At 41.6% G+C, this 20,539-nt stretch overlaps 1 protein-coding gene across 1 annotated transcript in view; it reads left to right on the forward strand.

The window, feature by feature from the left end:
• The window catches only part of LOC146863756 (uncharacterized), a 458,228-nt gene extending 450,784 nt beyond the window's left edge, over window positions 1-7,444 (forward strand). Inside the window, exon 10 of the mRNA XM_085627918.1 lies at window positions 6,816-7,444. Within this exon, the coding sequence (XP_085484044.1) occupies window positions 6,816-6,833 (18 nt within the window). The 3' untranslated portion in view covers window positions 6,834-7,444. The remainder of the gene's footprint in view (window positions 1-6,815) is intronic.
• The last annotated feature ends 13,095 nt before the right edge of the window (window positions 7,445-20,539 follow it).

The following is a 20,539-nucleotide window of genomic DNA, read 5'->3' on the forward strand; positions in this document are numbered from 1 at the left end:
AAATTGCGCCTTTTTGAAGCATGGAGGAAATCTTTTCTTCTACAATTTTTTGTTGATCCTCTGAAAGAGATAGAACTCTTGGGAGTGATGTTTGTGTAGGAGTGTTGATAAAATCTATCCTGGAAACCCCGAACAGTCTCCAAAACCCAGGGGTCTTGAGTTAGACTTTCCCATATGTGGTAAAAGAAATGTAGTCTGCCCCCTACCTTTGGTGGGAAAGAAGAAGGAGGGAGAGGAGTACTTACTTTAAGTATTGGTGTTGTTAGGCGTGCTGCGGGACTTGGATCCTCTATACTGCGAGCCTCTCCCTCGTTGGGGGTAGAATTGAGGGTTGGATGGGAAGAACCCTCTTCCAGAGCCCCTGAATCTTGAAAAGGGCCTTTGGTTGCCTCAGCTAGAAGAAAGTCCCCTTCTTCCAGCCCGTCTAAAAAGGTTTGAATTAAAAACACGCCTCATATTATCTTGTGCTTTATCGAGGGCGGTGAAGGTGGAGACATATTTACCAATGGACGTGATCATATCTTCACCAAAAAGGAGTCCCTTAGGGTTTTGTGAAGGTTCTTTTTCGGCCATGTCGCCCAATTGGGATTACTCTTAGTGAGAAGGGCTCTCCTTCTTTCACTATTAAGGCTAGAGTTAGCATTGCCGAGGAGCACTAAGGCCCTTTGGCTCCAGCCTCTGACGAGGTCAGTGTCAAGGGGAGTATCGTTGATGTGACATTCTTCTGCCGTGTCTAAAATTCTGGTTAGGGGCCCCAGGGTGTCGAGAAGGCGATCCTGGCAGCCCTTGAGGCACTTCTCAATACCCTTTCTGGGGTCCTTAACCAGTTTGAACATTAACTTAATTAAATCGGGGTCAATGATGGGGGTCTGACAGACCTTGTCTTGAATTGACGTCTAGGGCACTCGGACCTAAGGGTACTAGAAGTCTCTTTTTCCAGGGTATTCCTGAGCCATGTTTTAATGTATTTAGCCACATGCACTTGGGGGAACCATTCTGAGCTTCTAGGATGGGAGATATTAAGTGGCGAAAACATTTCCTCGCCCAATGGGTTCAGGATGACATTCTTAGATGAGGATGGTGAATCATCATCAACTTGGCTAATGAAATCAAGGTCCTCATCGTCCAAATCAAGGACAACTTCATCAGAAGGATTAGGGAAACTATCCTCAATTTCAGAATCAGAATCTGCAATGCTATGAGCACTCCGATAATTTGTGCAGCTAGGGACACCCATGTAAGTTGTGCCGCGAGGGGCACTTGAGTAATTTGTGCCGCTAGGGACATCTTTCGAATTCGAGGTGCGAAGACCTCCCACAAAGTTTGAGGCACTACGACATCCCAAGTCAGTTGAGGTGCCAGGACCTCCCATAGTGTTCTTAAGACAAGGCTAGTGTAATTAGATTTTTTGGCTCTTTTAGCCTGGTTAATAACTCTGACATCATGTGTAATGGGGCCTTCAGGGAGATCGTCCTGAAAGGGGAGGGGTCTTTTTGAGGACATAACCTCCTTCAGTGTGTCCAACATGCAAGACCTCATCTCCTTCTGATTAAAGTTCTTAAAAGATTCACTATTGAAGTTAGGGGAGCTGGTTGCAGCATCATCTGACTCAGTATCCGACATAATGTGGCAGAGATTGGTCAGTTATAGAAGAGTTAGGTTTGAGAATATAAATAGTGCTTTGATAATAAAAACAAGTGTTCTCCCCTTTTTCTTTTAGGTAAGTTTTAGACAGGATATCATGAACTCAAACATATGGGGCAAGCTATCAATATTAAAGGAGTATGGGGCGCAGTCTCCGGAGCAGCTGATAACTGTCAAAAAGTGCTCATGAACAGCGCTGGAGAAGCAGCTGCTGCCAGAGATTAGAAAAGGGAGATTGTCAACACTAGCGCGTAGCGCCACCGTTGCTAAGGGCTGCTCCTCTAAGGGACGTGGTCAGAGATTCACTCATAGGCTCAAAAATAAAATCTGTAATCGTATGAATAAAGTAGTTAAAGAACGGAACCACGTTATGGAGTGCGAACCAGCCCTAGGCAATTTGGAGGAAGACTCCGGTAAGGTAAAGGGCGGGAGGGATTGATTGATGACCAAAAATTGGACATCAAGGGAGGGAGGGGAGGAGGACAAAACGCCTTGGGTAATCACATTACTTAAGGTTACGCTAAAGAAATAGCTAGGAATTTAAACGTAATATGGATTAAATAGTATAATTAGTACAAAAAAGAGAAGGTACCTAAAAATAATAAGGATTAAACAGTACAATTAGTACAGGAAGAGAAGGTAGTACGGAACTTATCTGCTTGAGAGCCGCATTTAAAAGAGGCTGCCTGTTTGGTGCATATGCTTTCATACCATCTGTTCATTCCATTCTAGAACTGTTTTATTTATGATGTAGTGCGGCTGTTTGTGACCTGCATTAAAAGATAATGCATAATGTAGCCTACGGTCTTGTAATGAAATTAAAGGGCATGTGTGCATGGCCCAACCTGTTCAGATGCTAATATATTATATTAGTATGCAGCTCACTTGGTTTTTCTTAAAACAATTATATTGATATAAAAAATGTATTATATGCCTTATATGTTTTTTAACTTAGATCTTCCTAACTGAAGACAATAGCTCAAATTTAGACTGGTGTTGCTTGAATATGAATTTATCTTAAATAAATGAAAAGACAAGAGGCGTTTGGCAAAGCAGGAACAATTTGGTTTAATTAAATACAGCGGCCAGGATAGTATCAACAGAGGCAGGTCTGAAGACAGTCTCAGAGTACAGAGGTTTTGGCTGCACATATAGATACTTCATGAGTACAATAAAATACTTTGAGATTCTTTGAAAAGCATCATAGTCATAAAAAACAAGTACAACCATATGATTAGGGGGACACCGATGGCTCTTGACCTTGAGGAGAGCTAGTGTGGGCCAGTGTGTGAATGTCCAGATGCCCAGTGTGGTGAGCGTGGGACCACCCCTTGGGATGGTTCATGTCATGTCCTAATTGTCTGAGTGTTCCCACCTACATCTGGCATCTAACTTTATTGTATTTTAGGGATGTGCTCCTTTGGCCAAACCTTTTATAATGGGGCCAATCTCCTTGATCCTGTTTGTTGTGTGGCTACCTATTTGTGGGATTGATCAGGGTTCTTCATGGGTGCGTGTTTGTCTTTGGGCTAAGTTGAACCCCACCTGTGACCTGTCAATCGGTAGGCTTGGGTTTGGGTCGCAGGGCCTGTCTGACTACTTATCTCTGGATTGGAGTTGAAGGGGAGGTCATCTTGGTTGAATCCGATAGTAATGATGTGAGTTTTTTGTTCTTTTTTGAGTGAGTGAGTGCAAGTGTAACATGGCGGTCATTGATATTGTATTTGCCAATATTCTTATTATTATATGCACAGTTGTTGTATCGCACATCAACATTGCATTCACTGAGATTGAAGTCATTAAGCATACATAATTTACAGTGTATGTTGACCTTGGATTTACTGGTATAAACAACGTACATCTGCGGGCATAGGTTACAAAGTACATCGATATTCAATTTATTGGTACTACTGCTATGTGTACAAACGTCAGGGTGCATATTCCTTTTGTATTTATCAATCTCAACACTCCCCTCTCTAGTTGAATTTTCAACTATATCATTTTCCTCGTACGTCATGACAGTGACATTATTTGTAATGATGTGTGTTGCTGTGGTGTCTCCTATCCCTTTCCTATCTATTTGCATACTACCTTGTTTGTGGGCGGCTTTTTTATAACAGGAAACCCCCAACTGTAGGAAACCACACAGTAATAGCACAACCATGACAACAGGAAGCAGCAATCTGCACAGCGGGTCACCCATAGGGGGAGCCAGTTGAATAGACTATGAAACCAGTCCTGGTCAGGGGCAGCCCCCTCCTTCTTCATGTCTGTTTGTTGACAATGCAGTGCTCGAATGGCAAGAACCAGTGTCTCATTGTCCATGTTGTTTACAGGGATAAAAGTACAACAGAAAGCACTGATCTTGACCCACACCCCTCCCTCCATTATGGTCATCAAGTCCAACAAATACAGATGCTGCATCACCACAAGGTTTACGGCTCTCTGTTCTCCCCTGATAGTATTAAGGCTGATCTCAGTGTCATTAATCATTTCCAACAGTTCCCACCTGGTAATTTGTATCCAGAAAGCATTTACTTTTGTTTGAATGGTGAAGAAAGGTTGGACCCCCGTGCCTTGATTTGAGCTTCCACGAACTGTCTGAAGTCTTCTAGAATATCCTTGTACTGAGTCTAACCAAAATAATCAGCATTTCTTCTTCTTCAAAACTGATGCTACAAAGTTGTTTTACTTCTGTAGGGGATGTTGGAACAACTCAGCTAGATCTTTCCAGAGATGACCGCATTTGGGGTGTGCATGGTTACTTGGGTGAAGAGGCCGTGCCTTCTGGGAACAAGTTGGGCCTAAGCAAAGTCACCATAATGTCAGTAAAAATCCATTAGCATGCAGGGGCCCCACTGCAGCTCTGGTAGGTGCAACAGCACTTCCCAGCTGAAATTTGTCCCAAGCGGTATTGTACCTTGCCTCTGAAACACAAAGAATACTGTGTAAGTTTCCATACAATTATGGGTTGTCCCTTCCCTTCCAGTGACGTGTACCTATTTTTCTCAGTATCCCAGATTTCCTGGCATAGGGTGTCTGTGCTGGAGTTGGAACCCCTCCCATAGTACTCATTTCCCTTAGCATTATCAAGAAGATGGCTCTATACTGGAATTCCATACTGGTGATCCATTTGTCATTAAAAAAGGCGGCCCCAGGGGAGTGGTTTGAATGCAGAGGAAGATGGTGGCGTGAGTGCTCTGCTCCGCCCCGGAGGAACACGGTCTAAAGGATATCGGATTCTGGGACACACGCCCTTGGAAAGGGAGGTCCCGTAATTGCAATGCTCAGAGGCACCACCCGGTCTGATCACATTGACTGAAAATGGAGGATTCCATCGGGTTGAGAGCGGCTCCCGGTCTGCGCTTGAGGTAGGACTGCGTGGGTGGCAAACCACGTGGCTACCAGGCTCCCTTCTAGCACGGCGCACAGCCTCCTACCCGGCACAGCAAGTAAGCGTAAGTAAATATTTTTAATAAATAGCACACCCGACCCTAATTTCTGCTCCTAGTCAATTTCAAGGAATTCGGTGGAACTTACCGGAGGCTCATTTTGGTTGCCTGATCCTAATATGGCGGCCGCTTAACAGCCCGCATCCGTTTTTCTATCAACTCAATGTGCTAAGTGGCATTTTACAGGAAATAATCCACACCAATCAACACCACAAACAAACCGCTGCGCATACTTGACTAACTTGGCAATTTTAAAAGCGATTTCAAGTGTTGATCACCAAGCAGCTTGTCTCGGTTGCCTGCCCTTAAAATGGCAGCTGTTTAATTGCATTAAAACAATGTGAGCATCAACTGCAACATAGTGGAAATGAATACCCAATTATACATTATATTCTATATGTAAGACAAGCAATGATCCTGATCTGATATAATGATGATGTAACATCAGGTCTCTGCCAGTCTGCTCCTTTCAGTGTCCTGTCCTCGAAATGGTGGGGGCTGACTATCCCGAGTCAAACAGTTCATCACACCATCTCCCAGTCTCACTGCTCCTCAGTACCTGACTGGGTCTGTCAGCACCAGTGGTCATAAAAGTGAGCAAAATCCTACTCCTGCATCTTTGCCTGCACTCTGGACAACTGACTGAATGCCTGACCTTGACGCCTGACTCTAAGATGGTGCCCATACCAGCGTTGATCTGAACAAGCAGTCCACACTTAGTACTGGTAACCAGATCCCTACTAGTGTACAACTACTATGCAGCCATATGTTACAAGTTACAGACTTGTGCATCAAATCTAGAAAAAGCCAGGGGTCTCCATCACAACGCGATGTCAGTGCAACCTCAATGTAACTCCAGTGCCACCTCGTTCACCTTGATCATCTACAGTGCCATACTCAGTTGTTCACACTTGTAGCTTAAGTAGTTATCCAGCAGCAGCGGATAATGGATAATGGCGGAAAAAGACACTAAACAATCACTAAAATGAGCGAAAGCGGACCCTACTCACCCAGACTCTCCATTAAAAGGAAAACAGGACGTTAACACAACAATGGAAATGATCCTAAAAAAACTTGCAGATGTTCACGACTTGGCTAAAACGACAAAAACAAATACTGACATCATGCAAAATAAAATCGCAGCCATTCATCAAGATATGAAGGAAACAAGCTCCAGAATAGCAGAGGCGGATAAAAGGGATCAGAATCTGGAAGACAATGGGAATATAATGAAAAAAACCATCCGAAATCTCAGTAATGCCTCCCGTTCTTTTGATAAAGAAGTATCAGAATTAGAATACAGAAACAGGCGTGGCAACCTACATATTTTTGGCATGCCAGTGCTGGAGCAGAGTTTTCTGTTGAAAATTTATCGAGTTTTAAGTATTGTCTATATGTTATGATTAAAATTACTGATTTATAAATATTAATTAATAGTTTGTTTTTGTTAAAAGTCTTGACTAACCAACATTACTAATGAGAAGAAACAACTATACATGGGATGCATATATGTTGCTTAATAATAATGTGCGGTTTTATTAAATGAGTGTCGTAAAAGTGCTATTTGTTTCGTGTTTATGCTTTTAAAATAACGTGTGCTAATGCTTTATTGCGTTGCGGAAGGCTTGATAATTACATACACATAAGGGTATTAGTGGGGAATAACACTGTATAATCATTATGATGTGGTAACGTTGTTTTGTGTTTTTTTTAATTAAGATGGTCTGTTTGGCCTAAAACAAGATGGCTGCCATTTACAGCCTGCACTCGAGTGATTGAATTTTGGCGGAAGGCCTTGCTGAACATGGTCGAGAGTCACCTGACCACAGCTTCTGTCTGGGTTTAAAAATTTCCGTGAGGACAGCAGCTCTGGGAATGATTCCAAATGTCCTTGGAAATGGACAAAGCCACAATGAACAATGACCAGTCTGCGGTGGCTCTGCTATGATACCAAGGAAGAGCATATACGAAAGTAACATTTGCAAACTCGAGTTTCCTTCTTCCGTATTTATATTTTTGTGATTGTTCCTGAGCGGAGGTTTTCTAAATGTAACTAAGTGACATCCTTCCCTGCTCGCTCTGCTCAGCGGCTCAACGGATATTCAACATTTGTTTGTAACTTTTTATTTTGATATTTTCCCTATAAATATGCTAGACTAGAGAGGGTCCGTGTCCCTTGCTGTCCCATTCGCGCTCATTACATTCATGGTGTTCCTTGCGGTTCATCGCGTTTTGGACTTATGCTGAGGACGGCAGCTCGAGAGACTTTACCGAGAGACCTGTCCTGACCCATTTAGCTAGAATAGGTAACTATGAGAATAATGATCTTGCTATTGATTGACTTTCATTTGAACTAATTTAGATAAACAACCATTTGTTTGAATTCTGGTGTCGGGTGGTCATTTCTTTGTCATTTATTGAATTTTCAAATGTATTTCCTATGTTTAAAATCATGACTCAGGACAATGTCATTATGGTCGCATTGACCTCGTTTAGATGCAGATTGGTTTAGATTTCTCTCCTATATTCAGTGTGGATAGAGTAATAGTATGAATTTCAGTGTGATGGGCCCTAGCGTATGATGTGTGTATGTGCGTGTGACTGTAGGTTTACTCTGTCCGTGGAAGCAGGGAGATTTTATATGCGCCGATCTGCAGCAGTTTCCTGGTAGCAGAGGATGGTTTGATTATTGTCTTGATCTGATTAGATTGCTTGTACATAGGCTTTTTGATTCATTGATGTATTAATTTATGTTGGTATATGTACTAATACAAAATGTTAAAGTCGTCGTGTTGAGTTTTATGTAGTGCTTCTGGAATTTGGGAGCTGATGACAGTTCCGTAGTAGAGCAGAGGGAAGTGTGTGCTGCTCTCGGGAAAGACGGGACTGTTGGAATTACCTGTATGTATGCAGGAAAAACGTGTGACAATTGAAGTTGCGCGTCACATTGTCTGGGTTCGGAATAGGTGACATCGTCGTGTGTTACTATTAGGGACATATTTTCGGTATAAAAGGACTGCGTATGGTAGCGAAGGTTATCTGTGAAACTCTGGTTTTAAGTCCCAGGGATCAGTAAGGTTCGCCGTTAAAGCTTATCGCGGGAGAAGTAATAGGTATTCTCTGAGCTTATCTGTAGGACTGGGCAGAGGTAAGCGCTGCTTGGTTAATGCGTGCTATAATTCTGTAGTGGGACAGACTGTTCGCTGTTCTCGGGAAAGGCAGGATTCTGTGTGCATGTGTTACATTTTCTGGTATGAAAGTGCGTGAATGTATGAGCATTTAATTGATTGTGAGACTCTTTGGAGCAGTCCTAGAGGAAACAGTTAATGGATGCATGTTAGAAGGGCAGAGTAGAGGGATGTGCTACTGTGTCAACGAGAGTAATTATTCCGTGGTAGAGCAAAGGTAAGCGCTGTTCTAGAGAGAAGCGGGATTCTTGTGAGAATTTTCTTTACTATTCTGTGGTTAGCGAAACAGACAATGGAGATGTTTATATGTTGTAACTAATAGATTTTGTGGAATTTGAAACGAAGTCTACCAAGAAGACTTTTGTAAAGGAGGGGTAGACGAGTGACAGGAGACAGAGCAGAAGCGACTGCAGCGACTGTTGACGTCAGAGAGTCGGGTCATACAGACCGCGCTGTGATTGGGTAGTGGATCAGAACAGTGCTCGCGCTAGGGTTGGTGCGTTGGTGTGAGCCGCGCAGGGATTGGAAGAAGTACAGAGTGACGTAGACGCTCCAGGATTGGTGCGTTGGTGTGAGTCGCGCTGTTATTAGACAAAAGATCGTGCAGTTGCGGAAGGGACTAGAGAATATTGGTAAACATTAAAATGTATTACCAACCGGAGGAAAAGAAGAAGAAATCCTTGTTCGGTAAAATAAAAAGGTGGTTCGACAAGGATAAGAACATAATAACCAGAGAGGGTGAATTGTTACCTCCAACAAGAACTCCTGCATCCTTCATGGTTGCGAAATATGGGTATCATACCTGTATATGGTTAGATAACTGGGCTAAGTATACTAAGGAAGATGGTGTCTTAGCGTTCCCGGAACATGGTTCATTTAATTTGGCTGTGTTGAGAAATTTACGGGAGAAAATGATGTGTCTAGAGCCTAGACCAAGGCCGACACAGTTCGAGGCGTTGGTAGAATGGGAAGATGAGGTGCATGAGCGAGAAAAGCAGAGGAGTGGAGGCAGCTATAGGTACCTTTTTGGGAGGAAATATGATCGTGAAACTCATCATGATCGAAGAGAAGATGGCGAGATGCTAGTATGTCAGAGGGATTATATCCTATGAGAACAGTTGAATAAGCGGAAGGGAGGAAGGCTACAGAAAAGGTGCCTGATACAGAAGTGAGAAGGTATGGGGCTAATGATTACGAGGATGAGGTCTTGGATGACATGATTTACAAGAGACCGCCTCCGTATAGACCAGAACCAGAAGAGAGCACGCTAGTTGCTACTCCAATAGAAGATACTTTGCGAATTATTAAAACTGAGGTTGTCACACCAGATCTGAAAAGTGGTAGCTCTTTCACGGAAAGGGAAAGAGAGAGAGAGCGAGAGAGAGAGAATCGAGTTAGTGATGAGAAAACGAGAGAATTAGCCAGAACGACATCTGAGCTGACTGAGAAAATTAGAGAGCTAACGAAAAATCTTGAAGCTGTTACAGTGCCTGTAACCATAGGTCCGGTTGTGCCTATTTTTGATAAACAAAGAATGGGTGAAAATGGTTTGACGGTTCCTTATGTTGGAAATGGTTTGGTTGGTTCTTGCACTTTGGAGGAATCAAGAATGAGGACTGGTGAAAATAATTTGAGGCAGTCAAGACATGACACATGTAGTGGAGGATTAGATGTGCAGCCTAATTTAGGATTGAATACTGGTTGTTTAGGAGGATCGATTTTGGAACCACAGAGGATGACAGAACAAGTGGGTGCAGTGAAAAAGTCTACTGAAATAACAGCTGAAGATTTGAATGATTGGTTGAAAGTTCTTCAAAAGAAGGATAAAGATTCACAGGCAATTGATGTAGCCAGGTTGCGCATAGAATTGGAGGAGCTTATTGCAGGAACAATTCCTACAGATATACTCAAAAACCATCATGATGGAGAGTTGTTATTTATGTGTAAAAGTATCACCTGGAGGGCTAAAAGTACACATGACAGGTTAAGGGCAATAGCGAGTGAACAAGGAGTTGACATGGATAAGGTAAAAACTTTGCAGAAGTCTTACAGGATGGATTTCACTGACAAAGACATTGAAAATCTGAATGGTGCTGGTAGAACAGGACAGATTAAGGAAATGATTGCCTTGTTGCGAAAATGGGGTGATGTAGAAAAATGGAAGGATAGATGGTACAAGAAAAGGGAAGATTCAGTGGATAGGACTTATTCAGCTTTCCCTGTGAGAGAAAAAGAGAAAACAGCGGATGCTTATCCTATAAGAGAGATTCCTGGAGGAGGATATGTACATGTCCCATGGACTAGACAGGATATTTTATCATTTACGAATGATTTCCCTCGATTGAGAGAAAAGCCCGTCGAGTGGTATAGGCAGGTAGACAGGTTTGTGAAATTGTCAAAAGTGCTGTGGATTGACCTGAATAGTCTGTTTGATATAATTGTTCCAGCAGACTTGTGGGCAGAGTGTAAAATAGTTGTAGATTGGCCTGCAAAAGAGTATCCGAGAGATCCGAAAACAGGAGCACCAGATCCAGAGGTTATGAAGAAGTATGATCAGGTTATTGTGTTCCTGAAAAATAAAGTACCCCCGAAAGAGACAGATTGGGTTAAAATAGATCGAACACATCAGGAAGCAAAAGAATCAGTTCATGCTTTTTACGAAAGGCTGATACTAGCGTTTAAACAGTTCAGTGGAGATGAACACCTGGGTGACAAGGATCTGAGTCATTTTGTATACAGATTTGTATATGGCCTGAGACCTGAAATTAGTGAGAGAATACGTGAGCACACAGTTGATTGGCAGAGTAAAAAGATTGATGAAATCCTGAGACATGCAAAATACTTCAGTGATGAGATTGAAGCAAAACAGAGAAAACTGAAAGAAAAAGCAATGTGGGCACAGGTGAAGGTTGCTGAAAGACAAGAAGCACAGTTGGTGGAACAGGTGAATAATCCAGGAAATAGACCCAGATATGCAGGAAAAGGAAAGGGGAATCTTGAGGAGGCAAAGAGAAAGTTCCCTTGTCACAACTGTGGACAATTGGGGCATTGGAGATCCGAGTGTACCAATCCATCATTAGTAAGTAATGAAAATAAACCCTTAAATCAACAGGTGCAGAACGAGGGGTGTAATCATCGGCAGCAACAGCAGATGGTTGTCAGACAGCAGAGCCAAGAACCAAAACCGCCCTTGCCGCAGAATAGAGGGTCCCAAAAGTATAACCAGGACTCAGGATTCTACAATGATGAGCAGGTAAACAAACCGAGACGTTCTAACCTGGTACAGCAGTACTGGTTAAAGAATGAGGGGAGTGAGTCTGAAGGGGACTATTGACGGTGCCGAAGAGAGGAGGAAGAGTGCATACTTGGTGCAACTCTAGAAATAGACCAGGCAGGACCATTTGTAGATGGGAAAATAAATGGGGAGAGTGTTACTTTTTTGGTAGACACAGGAGCAACGAGATCAACTGTCAGGTTAGCAGATATTAGAAATCTTCCTCTCTCGGACGAAGCAATCCAAGTAGTTGGTGTAGCCAATACACAGATTAAGACTCGTCTTACTGAACCAGTAAGGGTGAGAATAGGGACATTTTCGGACATGCACAGATTTGTAGTCTGTGACACTAGTCCAGTGAACCTGTTAGGTAGGGACCTATTGTGCAAGATGAATTGTACAATTTTCTGTACTCCAGATGGAATAGCTTTTGAGACACCAGATGAGGATGTGTTGTACCGGATGACTCTAGATAATAGAGAGAGTGAGATTGTTGGTACATATGCTGTGTTTAATCCAGATGATTTGCCTCAGGTGTTAAGACACACAGTGAAAACAACAGTTTGGGATTTTACTGGAGAAGATGTGGTATTGATGAATAATGTAGATCCAGTGAAGATTTCAGTGAAAGAGGGGATTGTTTATCCTAATATTCCTCAGTACAGATTGACACCAGAAATAATTGAGGGAATAACTCCTATAATTGACAAAATGATTCAACAGGGTGTTTTGAGAGAAATACGGAGTAGCCCGTGTAATTCACCGATAATGGGACTAAAGAAACCTAATGGGAAATTCAGAATTGTACAAGATTTGAGAAAAGTTAACAAAATTGTGGTGGCATGTTGTCCCATTGTGCCAAATCCTTCAGTGATTTTGTATCAGATTCCTCATGATGCTGAGTGGTACACAGTGATTGATTTGTGTCATGCTTTCTTTTCAATTCCATTGCATCATGACAGCCAGCCGATTTTTGCATTTCGGTTTGGCCAGCGTATTTTAGCATGGTGTCGTATCCCACAGGGGTATACAGAGAGTCCTTCGATATTCAATCAGTTATTGAAGAAGTCATTAGAGGGTTTGATCATGCCTGAAAGCTCAGTGCTAGTGCAATACATCGATGACTTACTTGTGGCATCGAAGACACGTGAAGCTTGTGAAGTAGATACCATAGCTTTACTGAATCATCTGGCAGATGGAGGGTTAAAGGTATCTCCAGCTAAATTGCAATTTTGCAAGAAGGAGGTGCATTATCTTGGACACAATATTGAAAAAGGTCTGAGAAAGGTGACTGATGACAGGATCAAAATTATCAGAGGAATGAGAGCCCCAATGACCCAGAGAGAAGTGAGGATGTTTCTGGGGATGTTGGGTTATTGTCGTCAGTGGATAAGTAATTTTTCCCTGATAGCAAAACCACTGATTAAGTTGACAAAAAGTGAGGTGAGAGACCCATTGGAATTGGATGGAGAACAAATGGCAGCATTTGAAGAGTTGAAGAGCAGAATGTGTGAAGCCCCTGCATTGGGAATGCCAGACTATGAGAAAGAGTTTGAGTTGTACTGCAGTGAGAGAAATGGTTGTGCACTTTCAGTGTTAATTCAGAAGCATGGACAACTAAGAAGGCCGATTGCGTACTTCTCATCGACACTTGACCCCGTAGCTGTGGGTTTGCCAGGTTGCCTGAAAGCAGTAGCTGCCACATGCAGAAGTTTGGAACAGAGTGAGGGTATAATAATGGGATATCCTGTACGGGTGTTCGTACCTCATGATGTGGCAATTCTTTTGACAAGAAGCAGGACTCAATATATGTCACATAGTCGACTGACTAAATATGAGAAAATCATTCTGGGAGCATCAAATGTGACTCTTGAGAGATGTGTGAATGTGAATCCAGCAACACTGTTGCCAGATGCTGAAAATGTGAATGTGGGAGATGATGTTGATCATGATTGTTTGGATGTGCTTGATTACTGCACAAAACCCAGACCGGACATAAGAGATTTACGGTTACCTGAGAGTGATCATGTGCTGTTTGTGGATGGATCATGTCTGAGAACTGATGATGGTGTGCTGAGTGCAGCATATGCGGTGTGGAAAGTTTCAGAAGTTATGGAAGCTTCGTCTTTGAAAGGAGTAAGATCTGCTCAAGTGGCTGAATTGGTGGCATTGACGAAAGCTTGCAAGATTGGGAAGAATCTGAGAGTGACTGTGATGACTGATAGCCAGTACGGATTTGGAGTCGTTCATGACTTTGGCCAGCTTTGGCTACAGAGAGGTTTCTTGACGTCGAGTGGGACTCCAATAAAGAATGCTGAAGTGATTGGAAAGTTGCTTGAGGCGATACAGCTGCCTAAAGAATTAGCAGTTGTGAAGTGTGCTGCTCATGGACAAGGAGATGATTTTGTTACTCTTGGTAATCGTTTTGCCAATGACATAGCACAGTATTGTGTGAAGAATAATCATTCGATTAATAGGGCACGAGAAAGGGAGATGTCTTTTTGTTCTGTGATGTTTACTAATGTCCTAGAAACGTGGGATGAAGTGAAACAGTTGCAGGATGAGGCAGGAGATGAGGAAATGAGAGATTGGATTAAGGCAGGTTGTGCCCCAAGAGAGACGGATCATGTTTGGATCTATAGAGACGGTAGACCAGTCATGCCTAACTCCATGTTGTCGACAATGGCAAGAATGTATCATGGCCAGGGACATCTGGGGAGGGACGCAATGATTAGGTCATTCAAGCAAACCTGGTACACTGCAAAGTTCAGATTAATTGCAGAGAGCATCTGTCAGAGATGTTTGATTTGTCAACAGTTCAATACTGGGAAAAAGACAGTGGTGAGTCTAGGAACAATAGGCAGAGAAGGAGGTCCTTTTACCAGAATGCAAATTGATTTCATTGAAATGCCCCAAGTGAACAGATTGAGGTATGTTCTAGTGGTAGTCTGTTTGTTTTCAAGATGGGTAGAGGCCTATCCGACTAGGAGAAATGATGGAATAACAGTTGCAAAGTTACTGTTAAGAGAATTGATTCCTAGGTACGGGTTCCCAGTGACAATTGAGTCAGACAGAGGTGGACACTTCTACAATGAGCTCATGGGTTTAATTTGTGAAGCATTGAGCATACAGCAGAAGCTACATTGTGCATACAGACCAGAGGCTTCTGGAGTCGTTGAACAGATGAACGGCACAATCAAAAACCGAATTGGTAAGATGTGTTTAGCCACTGGAATGAAATGGCCTGATGTCTTGCCTCTAGTGCTGATGACTATTAGGTCTACTCCAGATAGAACCACAGGTTTGAGTCCGCACGAAATCTTAATGGGACGTGCAATGAGACATGCTTTCGTGCCTGTCAACAAGTTGATGACAATTACGGATGACATGAATTTGGATTACTGTAAAGGCCTGGCTGACGCAGTTCATTCTGTGTTTCACCAGGTTGGAGAAGACACTACCACACTTGAGAAGAAGCAAGCTCATGATCTGAGTCCAGGAGACTGGGTGAGGATTAAAGTACACAGAAGAAGAAATTGCTTGGTTCCAAGGTGGGGAAGGCCAAGACAAGTTATTCTGACTACGACGACTGCAGTAAAGTGTGCCGGTGTGAAAAACTGGGTGCATGCGAGTCATACTCTGAGAGTTCCAAATCCAAAGGATGGGACTGGTAAGGAGTATTTTGAAGAGTAAGATTCCAGTGATGATCCAGACACTGAACCAGTGAAAAAAGGAAAGAATCCTGTAAGGGGTGAAGAAGAAAGAGAGTCAGGTGATTCTTTCTTTCCAAGAGAGGCTTCAAGAGAAACATTGAGAGTCTCAGAAGAGAGATCGGATTCTATAAGAGTGCCTGAAGTTCCAACGAGCAGTGGTGAAGAAAGAGCTGAAAGGAGCAATTCCACGGAGACTACTCCTGAATCAGATGAGGAGGTTGAAAATCCACTTGAGATTACGCCTGAAAAAGCAGGGTCAGAAGAAGATAGAGAGGGACAGATTGCGGAAGACCCCCGAGGAGGTGTAGGGAATCTTCCTGATAAGCTAGGTGAAGGGACAAGTAGACAGCAAGAAGATTGCGTGTCGGAGACCCGAGGAGGGACAGAAATAGGGAAGTCTCAATTGGTGGTGGGAAAAACTGTGAAGCGAAAAAAAACTGCTGAAGAACAAGAGGCAAATGCGACAGAATCAGATGAGAGTGAGAATGAGAAATCAGAGGGTCGAGTTCTGAGAAAGAGAACTTGGATCGGGGAAAGGAATAATAAAGAAGTGAGACCGAAAAGGAGCGTAAGAGGAGACCTTTGGCCTAACAGGATAAAGAGGCTGAGGTATCGACTGACACGAGTGAATTCATCAAAAGCTGAACAAGTGAACGAGGTGTCGAGTCAAAATCAAGCGAAGGAAGAGGAGCAAAGGAAATCAAAAGAACCAGAGGAGATCAAAAGAATTAGAAAACCCAACCAAAAGTACAGGTCACCGGAATGGACTTATGTGGCACTGCCTGAAGGAGAAGAAGAAGCGGCAGAAAGTCAAGTCAATCCGGAGGGGATCTTGAGAAAAGTGGTTGAGGAGAAATCTGTTGGAATCCTAAAAGTTATCCTGACTGACATTGGAGAAGAGTCGGATGCACAGGATGTTGTTGAAGATTTGATACAATTTGATGTTGCTGAAGAAGAAGTGAAAAATGATGAAAATCCAAACTGAGTGAACTGATTGGAGAAAAGTGAAAGAGAGAAATCTGAAATTAACTGTGTGAGATAATCTAGAGTTCCAAAACTCAGTAGTGGAGTAGAAGAGGCTAAGTCAAAAGACACTGCCAAAGTAGTAAAATGGCTAACACAAAGAATAATCAAAGTAGATGTGCCTTTTTGAAAAGATGGTGTAGAATGTGCTGCTGCTGTACTGGATTATTAATGCTACTATGGGGTGTACTAGCTTTACTAGTTACCTTTAGGATTACAATAGACACTTTTGGAATACACACTGAGAATGTGACTAATGTAGAGAAGAGTTCACAAAAGGTAGTTCCAACTAGAATTAGTAACATTTATATACATAAAGATAGGTCAATTAATGACTTTTCTAGCAATGTTTTTTCAAAGTTGTTGTATGAATACGTAAAGACAATGGAAGTTAGGGATTGCTACGTATGTATGCAGTTACCTGCATCCGTTTCAGAGGGTGTTACTTATCACCATTTACCAGCTACGTATGGGATTTCATGTAGTGTGCTAAGTAGTGTTTTTTATTTGTTAGGGAAAATAGATTATGAGATGTCTAACAAAGATAACATTTTTGGACAATTGCCTATGAATAAAAAGTTGAATCCAGCTAAAGAAGCTAACATTTTTGGTGAGATTTTTATTGAGAAAGAAGAATTAACATTAGATTACATTTTTAGAAACAATTTAACTTGCAGTTTGAAAGAAGAGGAGAAGGCTTTCCTAAATATGGTAGAGGAAAGGAGAATGAACATGCATGAGAAGGCAGGGAAATATAAAGTGAGTGAGACAATTTGGGATATTGAGATGGGAAAGGAATTGAAGAATGGAGCTAGTCCAACTTTAGCTTTAGATGCACCACAAAAGGGTAAACTATGCATTACCAGAAGGAAATCCCAATATGATACTTATTTTGTTGGGACTAGTGAGTGTCATGATACATACTTCATTGCAACAGGATGGGGTTTTAAAGGTGGAGAAGATCCAGTTTTCAGGGGAGTGTATTATGTTTGTGGGAACAAGGCTTATTACAAGTTGCCTGACCATTGGTATGGCACATGTTATGTGGGCCTTTCCAAAGATTTTTTATATAGATAGGATAGAAGACGTAGAACACATTAATTTACTAATACGTTTTAAGAGAGAAACATGGTCAGAGATCGTAGGTGATATTTTTGGAGCTTTCATTCCAGCAGTGGGAATTTCTTTAAATGCATATGGAATTCGGAAACTGTCAACAGTGGTGGATCGCTTATCGACAAGTACCGCTGGAGGGTTTCTTTTGGTGAATACGGAGATGATTGCCGTACGTGCCATGTCTATGCAAAATCGACTTGCCCTTGATATTCTATTGGCCAAAGAGGGTGGAGTCTGCGGAATGCTGAAAGTTCAACATTGTTGCACTTACATTCCTGACGAAAGTAAAGATCTAAAAGTCTATATCAAAAATATTACTGATTTGCATGAAGAATTAGTACCACTGGAAGCTAAAAGTATCTGGACTAAAATAGCTGATAAGATAGTTGCTGTTAAGGATTTTATTGCTAAGATAGGTAGTACCTTTATTGGTAAAATATTATTTCCTTTGACATGTGTAATTGTTGCTTTATTGATACTAAGATTGTTGTGTTTGTGTTGTAAAAACAGGGGAGGGAAAAAGAGGAAAATTGGGCAAAATACTGCAAAGAAACAAAAGAGGTCAAAGAGAGACCCACAAGAAATAGAATTAGAAGAATTGAGGGAGAGTGTTTACTTGGAGTCAAAGAGGGATGATGTGAGGGAGACTGGTGTTTAATGTTGTGTTATAAAAGACATTTTCAATTTCTCCTAAAATTGGGACTACATTTTTTTTTTTGGGGGTTGGTTTTTTGTGGTGATAAGATATCACCAAAGGGGGGATTGCTGGAGCAGAGTTTTCTGTTGAAAATTTATCGAGTTTTAAGCTCCAGTATTGTCTATATGTTATGATTAAAATTACTGATTTATAATTATTAATTAATAGTTTGTTTTTGTTAAAAGTCTTGACTAACCAACATTACTAATGAGAAGAAACAACTATACATGGGATGCATATATGTTGCTTAGTAATAATGTGCGGTTTTATTAAATGAGTGTCGTAAAAGTGCTATTTGTTTCGTGTTTATGCTTTTAAAATAACGTGTGCTAATGCTTTATTGCGTTGCGGAAGGCTAGAAAATTACATACACATAAGGGTATTAGTGGGGAATAACACTGTATAATCATTATGATGTGGTAACGTTGTTTTGTGTTTCTTTTAATTAAGATGGTCTGTTTGGCCTAAAACAAGATGGCTGCCATTTACAGCCTGCACTCGAGTGATTGAATTTTGGCGGAAGGCCTTGCTGAACATGGTCGAGAGTCACCTGACCACAGCTTCTGCCTGGGTTTAAAAATTTCCGTGAGGACAGCAGCTCTGGGAATGATTCCAAATGTCCTTGGAAATGGACAAAGCCACAATGAACAATGACCAGTCTGCGGTGGCTCTGCTATGATACCAAGGAAGAGCATATACGAAAGTAACATTTGCAAACTCGAGTTTCCTTCTTCCGTATTTTTATTTTTGTGATTTTTCCTGAGCGGAGGTTTTCTAAATGTAACTAAGTGACATCCTTCCCTGCTCGCTCTGCTCAGCGGCTCAACGGATATTCAACATTTGTTTGTAACTTTTTATTTTGATATTTTCCCTATAAATATGCTAGACTAGAGAGGGTCCGTGTCCCTTGCTGTCCCATTCGCGCTCATTACATTCATGGTGTTCCTTGCGGTTCATCGCGTTTTGGACTTATGCTGAGGACGGCAGCTCGAGAGACTTTACCGAGAGACCTGTCCTGACCCATTTAGCTAGAATAGGTAACTATGAGAATAATGATCTTGCTATTGATTGACTTTCATTTGAACTAATTTAGATAAACAACCATTTGTTTGAATTCTGGTGTCGGGTGGTCATTTCTTTGTCATTTATTGAATTTTCAAATGTATTTCCTATGTTTAAAATCATGACTCAGGACAATGTCATTATGGTCGCATTGACCTCGTTTAGATGCAGATTGGTTTAGATTTCTCTCCTATATTCAGTGTGGATAGAGTAATAGTATGAATTTCAGTGTGATGGGCCCTAGCGTATGATGTGTGTATGTGCGTGTGACTGTAGGTTTACTCTGTCCGTGGAAGCAGGGAGATTTTATATGCGCCGATCTGCAGCACCAGAAGGTGAACAAGAGTCAGCCCACTCTTGCATTGCCTTTCTAGAGAAATGGTTCACCCAGGCAACCAATTTGACAAGGATCTGGAATCTGATAGGGCTCACAGGGTTACAACATGGTTATCTCCAAACCACAAAACACCTCGACCCATAGTATGCAAACTACTAAGATATCAACATGCAGAACTCATCTTAAATCTTATGAGGAAGCACAACCACATAATATGGAAAGGCACAAAAATGTTCATCTCTCAGGCCTTCTCAAAGCTGACTGTTGAAACACGCAAAGGTTTCTTAAACCTACATCCCAAAATTAAATCAGCTGGAATACAAGGTTCATTTATTCCTCCAGCAAGATTCAGGATTATCTCACAAGGCATCCCTCATGTGTTCACGGATCCAGCCTTACTCAACAAGTTTCTAGATGAGAAAGGTGAAATGCAAGGTTCTCAAGGACTCGAACCCCACTACTGCCCATGACCATTTTAGTTCTTGAAATCTCTGACTATTCCTGAGCCTGTCTCTAACAGAATGTATGTTACCTTATAACAATGTATAATTGTGTCTCTTCTAACTCTTACCCCATCATATGTCTATCACAATCCAGTAAGGTACTGATCATCGGTTAATTAATAATTACTCTTATTACCAACAATCTGCAACAATAACCAAGAATGCCATGTATTTACAAATAGGATAATGTCCTTTTTAAGGTAAATAATTGTGCTGCAATGCTTCTATTTATTTATAAAGTTTTATAAAGTGCAAACATGACCAAAATATTGGTGTTAGAGCGCTGTACAACCTAATAAATAGCATCAAATATACAAGGAGCAAAATATAGAATATACACCATGACAAGATAATACAAAGAGACATCGTGAAAACACCAGCAAAGAAATCAAATTGGCATGGATAGTCACCTCAGATAGGAAGGAGATTATTCAGTAGTCTAATTTTTACTTCGTTTTTTTAAAGAACAAATGAAGGGATGGTCCTGATCTCTGGGGGAAGAGAGTTCCAAATTCTTGGAGCAATTCCAG

The sequence above is a fragment of the Triturus cristatus genome, chromosome 2_1, assembly GCF_964204655.1.
Source record: "Triturus cristatus chromosome 2_1, aTriCri1.1, whole genome shotgun sequence".
In the NCBI taxonomy this organism is placed as follows: Eukaryota; Metazoa; Chordata; class Amphibia; order Caudata; family Salamandridae; genus Triturus; species Triturus cristatus.